The sequence below is a fragment of the Zingiber officinale genome, chromosome 8B (assembly GCF_018446385.1).
Source record: "Zingiber officinale cultivar Zhangliang chromosome 8B, Zo_v1.1, whole genome shotgun sequence".
NCBI lineage: Eukaryota > Viridiplantae > Streptophyta > Magnoliopsida > Zingiberales > Zingiberaceae > Zingiber > Zingiber officinale.
In genome coordinates, this window is record NC_056001.1 from 40,635,905 (window position 1) to 40,644,689 (window position 8,785).

General features: G+C 33.3%; 1 protein-coding gene across 4 annotated transcripts; it reads right to left on the reverse strand.

Moving 5' to 3' along the window:
• Nucleotides 1–2,386: 2,386 nt before the first annotated feature.
• LOC122014835 lies at nt 2,387–6,952 on the reverse strand. 4 transcript variants are annotated; one of them, XM_042571277.1, is made up of 7 exons: nt 6,608–6,949; nt 4,875–4,935; nt 4,113–4,262; nt 3,894–3,967; nt 3,693–3,811; nt 3,163–3,246; nt 2,387–2,740 (listed from the first exon to the last, which is right to left on the reverse strand). In XM_042571277.1, exons 2-7 carry the CDS (start codon nt 4,879–4,881, stop codon nt 2,641–2,643), a joined length of 534 nt encoding a protein of 177 aa, XP_042427211.1. In that variant the 5' UTR covers nt 4,882–4,935; nt 6,608–6,949; the 3' UTR covers nt 2,387–2,640. The 4 variants fall into 4 exon arrangements, with proteins under 4 accessions (XP_042427211.1, XP_042427212.1, XP_042427213.1 ...); XM_042571278.1 differs by having other exon boundaries at nt 5,327–6,949; XM_042571279.1 differs by having other exon boundaries at nt 2,387–2,737; nt 4,875–6,952.
• Between the last annotated feature and the right edge of the window lie 1,833 nt (nt 6,953–8,785).

The following is an 8,785-nucleotide window of genomic DNA, read 5'->3' on the forward strand; positions in this document are numbered from 1 at the left end:
GAGTACGATCATGATAGTCTCCTCGGGATGCTAGTTATCATGAAATTTAAAGTTCGAATCTCTACATAGTCGAGGTAAATACCTCCCTCATATGTTAGTCACTATTCCAAAGACTAATAATCATATGTGATTTATCTCTTCCGTATTGGTCCAGACAAATTAACGGAAACGTTAGGGACAAACGTAATCGTCTTTTACCAAGTACGACCATGATGACCAACTGAGGTTAGTGGTCGTTGGTCGCAGCCTCCTAGCCGCAAAATCACAATTAGGTGCAGGCAGAAGTTATGACTGACGCGTGCGATATTATTGCTCAAGATAGCAATCGACGCCCATGATTTTGCAACCTATTATTATGAGAATAAATAATGAAGCCGCCATTTAGCAGTCATCTTGCAAGAAGTGTGCGGGGTAGTGTGAGGTTTCTTATCCAATTATAAACACTAAGACGATGTAAAACCCCAAATACGATGCACCCTTGAAACACAAATCTAAATCAACAGGAAAAGGCATGAATCAGAAACCTAGTTTGAAGGACGACGCCACACCCCAACTGAAACCATGGAAACCGAACACCTCCTCCTCTCATCTCTTCCTCCGCCTCTACCCTTTTCTCTTCTTCAAAGAGCCTTACGACGATGCAGAGAATAGAGGCAGCTGCGTCCAGGGATACAATCGGCGTCGATCTCATGTCATCTTCCTCAGATACGGTCGGATGAGTGGCGTCGTGTGCAGGGTAGTGGAGCAACCGCGAGTTGACCACGGTGATCGCAACTAGATGCAGTGGCCGCATCTAGCCGCTCGCGTCAGGAGCAGATCAGGAAGGGCGGCGACAATGGCGAACGACAACGGCTGGCAACGCAAGGTGCCAGTGTCTCGCGGTCGGGGTGACACGACGATTGGACAGCTATGGATCGGGAGAGGAAGAAGGGGGATCATACGAAAAATAGTGAAAGAAATAAAACTTAGGGTTTTAGAAATTAGAAAATTTTCATATTATATTAGGATGTGTTCCGTTTATTCCCTCAAAATATCAAAAGACATTTATAAATTTTTTTTAAAAAAATTCTACTTATCTCACAATTACCTTATTAATACAAACAGAAGTGACGTGAATCAAATGAAAACATTGATTCTTATAACATTTTATTTAGATTAACTCTATAATCCTCCAACACACTGATTAAATAATTATAAATATATAAATTAATATAAACATACTATTTTATATATAATAATTATATAAATTAACTATTTATTTATTTCATATTATATTAGGATGTGTTCCGTTTATTCCCTCAAAATATCAAAAGACATTTATAAATTTTTTTTTAAAAATTCTACTTATCTCACAATTACCTTATTAATACAAACAGAAGTGACGTGAATCAAATGAAAACATTGATTCTTATAACATTTTATTTAGATTAACTCTATAATCCTCCAACACGCTGATTAAATAATCATAAATATATAAATTAATATAAACATACTATTTTATATATAATAATTATATAAATTAACTATTTATTTATTTATTTAAATAATATATATTAGGATAGTAAAAAAATTATAATATCAATTAAATAGCAAAAACAAATACAAAATATTTTTTAAAAATATCTGAATATAAATTTACTTTATTAAAAAAATTTAAAAAATTTTAATAACTCCGCCCATGACGAATTAATCATGGTTTGTCCTAAACTCGAATAAAGGAGGAAGATTGTGTTAGGTTATCAACCAGTGTTAAAATTATGACAAATATTGAATAAATGAATTCATTAAATTATTGCGTTAATGTTAAATTATTCCTCGAAAGAAACATATTACAGGATCCGACTATAACATCTCGATAAGGATCGCTACATCTCCAGAACTTTGATATAGTACTAATTATGCAAGAAATTTTATTGTAAGATTCAACTGTAATGTATCAACAAAGACAACTATATTTCTATAAGAACTTAGGTATATTGTTAAATAGACAAGAATCTCATACTATACGTTGGATAAGAAAAAATATGATAGGAAAACTAATAATTTAATATTTAGAACATAAAATATAAGAACTCATACTGTAAATAATGGATATAGTAGATACAATAATTAAAAGAAGAATTAGTATTTTGTGTGTATAAGAAACAAAATACGTAGACGAGAAGACAAAACTAATAAAGAACTCAAATTTTAAGTTATGAAAAATAAAAGAAGAAATGAGTGGATATTATTATAGATAGTGTTGGCGCAATACCTCCTAGATTCTTATAACCATCAAGGATGTGTGAGTTTATGGGTTGAATGGAGAAAATCAAGGAAATGCTAAAATGAGGTCCAAACAAAGCTTGTCGCTAGCCAAGGTTGTTAATGTTATCAGCAGGATAGGTAATAAAGAACAATAAGTTGGACTCTAAAAACCAAACTAACGATTACAATTGTGTTCTTGTCCATGCAACTTATCTTTTGTTAAAGATGTTGCAGATTATGGGTAGACACAGTGAAGTATTGGCATAATTAATATCATCCCTTGCCGGCAATTATTAGGTAATGTATTCCGGTTTGAGTAGGTAAAAGGGAGATAAAAATGTACTCAATGGTCAACTTACAAGAGGTTACTGGAGAACAAACACTAAATATTTTTCAAAAGAACCATTTCTTCTTAGCTGGGTCTACTTTAGGTTCTGGAATATTTTCCGATTTACTCTTTGTGATCCCCTCTTTCAAAGATTCCATTCTTCTTCTGTGCAGAAAAACAGAGAGAGAGAATCAAGATAAATGAACAGATCTAGAATTAATAAGATATCTTCTGATACAAGCAACTGTTCAACAACAATAATACGAAACTTTTCAAGTTAAAAAAAAACTAGTGAAATAACATATTCCAAAAGCTAAAACTGTCAATATCATATTGTATAGTTTACATCAAACTTGTAAGAAACTATCAAATTCAACCCAATGAGAGTTTTAGAAAAGGTGTCATTGAATTACAAGTGATTGACATTAGATATATAATATCAACCCAATTATCTATCAACATTAACTCTTGGCTCTTTAAGACTTAAAGTATGCAGACATGATATAAAATAATAAAAACAAAATGCACGCACACACATATATTCTAAAAAAGATTGTCTTAAGATCAGGAAGAAAAACAAGGAATACTTGGTATCCTCAATACGCCCATGCAAACTCCAACGTTGGCGGAATCCTTCCATTCCTTCAACTCCACTTGCAAGAATCATACGCCTAAATAACACAAGAAACTTCATAAATGGCCATCATAAGGTTTTGCAGTTAAAGCATAATGATGATTATCAGAAATGTTATTTGGCTTGGATAATTTAATAAATATCAAGCAAAAAGATCAAAGAGGCTGTGCCAGAGATCCATCTATTAAATCACTGTAGCTTATTCTCAGGAAATATTTTCCTAGATATACTAGTCTCTAATAAAGTACTGTGATGCATAACTTGTTTTCTATTTCACTTATGTATGATTCAATTCAAAACATTCAGTAAATAAACAACTAGTAGGCATGGATCTAATCCTCCATTTTGGTCAAACCATTAGTTGTTTTCTTCTAGCTATTTAGTCTAAGTGTTGTCACCTAATATTACATTAAAATGCACATGAACTCTATAACTTTGTAAAGAATAGAAAAGATCGGGCAAAGAGTGACGCCATGCTCATACCTTTCTAGAGTTTTAATTTGTGCTTCAAGATTAGCAGCTCGTTCCTTTGCATCTCCCAAGGGCATAGACAAACCCAGCTTACGTTCACTATCAAAAAGTTTACGTCTTAACTCCTTATCCTGTTCACATTTCAGGTTAACATACAAGTTATATTGTAACTTAAGAGAACCAACTCAACTTCATTATAACACCATGGCTTACTCTCTTTGCAGCACACTCTTGATACAAGATGATCTCATCTTGACAAAATGGCTCAACATCATTGATTTGCAAGCCTGCACCAATTACTGAATAAGTTGTACTTTATTCAACATTCAGATAAAGGACAAAGACTAATCAACATCATATTTTCACATCTGATAGAATGGATTCCCAATGTCACACCACTAGAGTGTAATATGAATATACACTCTCACTTACACAAGAAAAAGTTCCGCAATACTTGATCGCATAAGTCTACACCTTCCAGGACATGAGATGCAATCTCTGGAGGAATGATAGGTGATGGGGGGCCCATCATAAGGTCATCACCAACAATGATAGTTTCCTCCATCGTCGGCTGTGAATCAACTGAAAAGGTATAAAACAAGAGCACATTAAATTTATATATTAGAATTATTCTTTCACACAGCAACACTTACCCTGTTAAATCCATAGATTTCAACATCTATAGTGATCTAGTAAGCAAAGTTTATGAATTAGTTGCTCGTTTGTTGATGGCAGCAAGAAAATGGTAACAAAATGTTCAGGTTAGTAAAGCTGATTCACAAATTACAAGATCACTTCTTTAGCTACACGTGTCAAAGAAGAACAAATTGATTGTATATATATTCAATAAACAAAAACGTTAGTAATTGGAATCACAAAGATTACACTTTTTGATAGTTTAACCCTAAGTGACATTGATGAATTGATCAACTGCATAACACATGATGAGAACTAGAATTTTTTAATTTTATTTTTTCAGCATAGTGTCAACAAAATAAAAATAAATAAATAAACTTTGTGCCATATCCTTGAAAAAAATAGCTAGTCCTAAAAAGTCCCTTTTGAGCATAAACTAATAAAAAAATGTGGTCTGGTCTTTTGTAGATAGCCCACTTATATAAGCTAGTCATGACAATTTCTATTTTTTTAATGGAAGAAAAAGTAATAAAAATAATAATTAAAATATTTCCATACCATCCATGCTTCCTCAATTGGTATGTCCTCTCTTTCTTTGGGTCACTGATAGTTGCAAAAGCTGACATAAAAACAATGTTCAATATAAAACATTTTGCAATGGTAAAAACCATGTTAAAAGAAATTCCCCTATTGTCCTTCCATTATTTTAAAAAAGCAAAGTATATTCCTGATTACGAAAGATCTGTTAAGAGCTCAGCTGATCCTGCCTACAGTTTATCCTTCTTTAGATTTGCATGGATGTCTCTAAAGATGAAAGCATACAGATAAAAAAGATTTTTATTCACAAGAGTTAGTTATTTTCTTGCGCAAATCCAACTTTAAAGTGCACAAATAGCATCAATTTTCTGAAGCAATACATAGAAAATATAATATACATGCATGCCAACAAAGTGAGCATATGGCACAAAAGACTGGAAAATACCAAAATTTGAAAGAAAAACTATGCCAACCTATGATGACACAAGTGGATATCTATGATGATTAGCTTGGCATGGCTCCTATTATAATGACCACATGCCGACCTCTTTGGCTGCTATTAAGTTTGAATCGACTATGCAACAAGATACAAATTCCAAGAGGTACACATAATAACTACTTCCATGAATACCATTGTTCAAAATAAAACTCAAAATGCATATATATTACACAAATAATAAGGTTTGTAAGACTTCAACTATATGAATGAAAAAAAAATTGCACCCAGAATATAAAATACTCAAAAATGTGTAAAGTACTTTTGAAATAAGGTACAATCCAAGGAGATCGACATCTCATTTTTTTAGTTCCAACTGTTAGCAGATTTACTAACTATATTACGAGAAATCCTCAAACTGAATAACTCGTAGCAAGATAGGGTTTAATAATAATTTTGAGTCGGCTTTAGGGGGAGTCTCGATGACCTAATTGTAGATATTAAAGGTTACTTATAAATATCTCACATTCTCCAACATGAATAAGAAAGTAATCAAACAACAATAACTGCTATTGGTTCAGTGATTATCCAAGTCCAAGGCCTAACCCATAATCAAATTATCCATCAGTAGATTACTTCCTATGTCTACCATGCCTTAGGATAATGTATGAGGCTAACTACTTGTCGTCATTAAAGCAATTTATGTGATTTTTCCTTCAAAGCAAATGAAAGATCCTGTCAGCACTTTCTGAACTCAGTAATACATAAGCAGTGTTTACGAGTATATTAGTGCTGATAATGATGTGTTCACGCTGCGAAGGATTGTGCTAGGAATTAGAGCAATTAGCATAGAAACCCCACAAATGATGCAAGAAAATATCAATTTCACACCAAAACCCCAATTCTTCCGGACCCAAACTTACCAAAATGAAAACACTGTTTTCCTTACCAAATGTTCTAGAAGGTGAAATCCAAGTTTTTTCGAACCTACCTTCCGTTACCCTACCACCAGAATCTAACCTAGATGCAAATAACACAGAAGAAACCCTAAAAAAGAAGGGCATCAGAATCCAACACGCCGGCGTCTCTAAACCCAAAAGGAGAGGTTTCTTATCCAATTATAAACACTCGACGATGTAAAACCCCAATAAGATGCACCCTTGAAACACAAATCCAAATCATCAGAAAAAAAACATAAATCGGAAATCTAGTTTCAAGGACGACGCCACGCCCCAACTGAAACCCTGGAAACCGAACGCCTCCCCCTCTCCATCTCGTCCTCCACCTCTACCCTTCTCTCTTCTTCAAAGAGCCTTACAACGATACAGCGAATAGAGGCAGCTGCGTCCAGTGATACAATCGGCGTCGATCTCACGTCATCTTCCTCAGAGACGGTCGGATGAGCGGCGTCGTGTGCGGGGTAGTGAAGAACAACCGCGAGTTGGCCGCGGTGACCGCGACTGGCTGCGGTGGCCGCGTCTGGCCGCTCGCGTCAGGAGCGGATCAGGAAGACAAGGGCGGCAGCAGTGGCGAACGACGGCGGCTGGCGGCGCAGGGTGCCGGTGTCTCGCGGTCGGGGCGACACGACGATTGGTCAGCAGTGGATCGGGAGAGGAAGAAGGGGGATCGGGCGGAAAATAGTGAAAGAAATAAACTTAGGGTTCGGTTTGATTGGGTTATCTTGATAATCTTGGTTAACCATTCAAAATTATCAATAAAAATTCTGAGATTTTTCTTTGATTTCGAGATTAATAAAAAAAAATTATCCAAAATATTCTTAAATAATAGAAAAAAATTGTATTTAAAAATATATAAAATATAAAAAATAAAATAAAAACTTTTAAAAAAAATGTAAAAAATGTTAAAAAAAAATTAAAAATAATAAAAAATAGAAAAATAGACAAAAATAGAAAAAAAAAACATTAAAAAAAGAATAAAAAACAAAAAGAATAAAAAAATAGGAAAAAAACATAAACTTTTTTAAAAAAATAGAAAAAATAAAATAAATAAAAAACGTAAAAAAAAATAAATATTTAAAAAAAATTAAAAAAAAAATTAAAATGAAAAGAAATTAAAAAAATAAAAAACCACACAGAAATAAAAATGTAGAGTTTAAAAGATATATATGGTTGATTTTGTAACTAAGGGTAATATAGTAAAATATTAAATTAAGTTATTCATTAAAACCTTCAAATAAATAAGTTTTTATTGCATTACCTAGGTTGAACCAAATAATATTTGATTATGTTTTATTCCCCATAACCTTGGTTATGTGATTACTTGATAATCACATAATCAAGGTTATACATGATAACTTGAATCAATGGTATGTTTGGTTCAAGTTAAACCTTCAGTATCCTAGGAGATTAGTATATTATTAAATATTTAATATTTTTTTTTCATAATTCTTAAATGATCAATAATCTAAATCCAAATTATAAATTAAATTTTTTTAATATATATATAACTTAATAAATTTTGTTAATTTATAATTTATGTTTAGATTATTGATAATTTAAAAATTATGAAAAAAAACATATTAAATATTTAATAATATACTAATCTTTTGATAGGCCTAGGATATAAATAAATAATAAATTCATTATATATCTACATACATCATCGATGATATTAATATAATTAGAGGTTTTAGGTTTTTTATTTTAACATTAAATTATTTACCTTTGTTATTAGTTTTGAAGGGATTAGGTTTCTATTTTCTCTTTCGTGCGACTAAAGGGAACACGACGAAGAGGGCGACGACGGTGACGGGTCGACTGAGGCAACGACGATCTCTACGGCAAATCTCAGGTACTTCTTTGGTTCTTCTCTTCTCTCCGTCCAACCTATTGAGATTACCTCTCTTACCGCATCCGTCGGTGTCGCGTGGTTGCTGCCACTCACGCAACCAACTCGCACCCCCTGCTCCTGTGGCCAGCTCCTGCCTTGCCGCTGTGTCGCGCGATGCTTTGGCCGCGGCTCCTGCTGCGTACATGGCCATGGGAGACTCCTGCTTTTCCAAGATCACAACGCGGCCACTGCCGCGGCCAAAGCATAGCACGACAGGAGTTGGCAGTAGTGACTCCTATTCTGCTTCCTTCTTCTAGTAGCTTGAATAATTTTCTAATATTTGATTTTTAAAACGCATTGATGTCATTTTTATCAATTCCCTTTGATTTTTCTATTCTCAAAATTTGCATTTTCATTTTCTTCCTATTTTGTCTCTTGGTTGGATGATTTCATCTATAACTAATTTTGACAGTTATTTAAATGACGAGGTATCTTGTGATGGTTGCATCATTTGAAAAGACATCAAACTCACTATAAATATTCAGATTTCTACATATTTCTGTATGTTTGGCAACTCGATATTTTTGCTAGATATTTTATTGAAAGGATTGTTGTATCTGGGGTAATTTACCGATAAAAGTCATTAGCAAACTTTCAGTAGTGAGGGCAAATAAAACCTTAAAGGAAAATATTTCCATACGCCTCA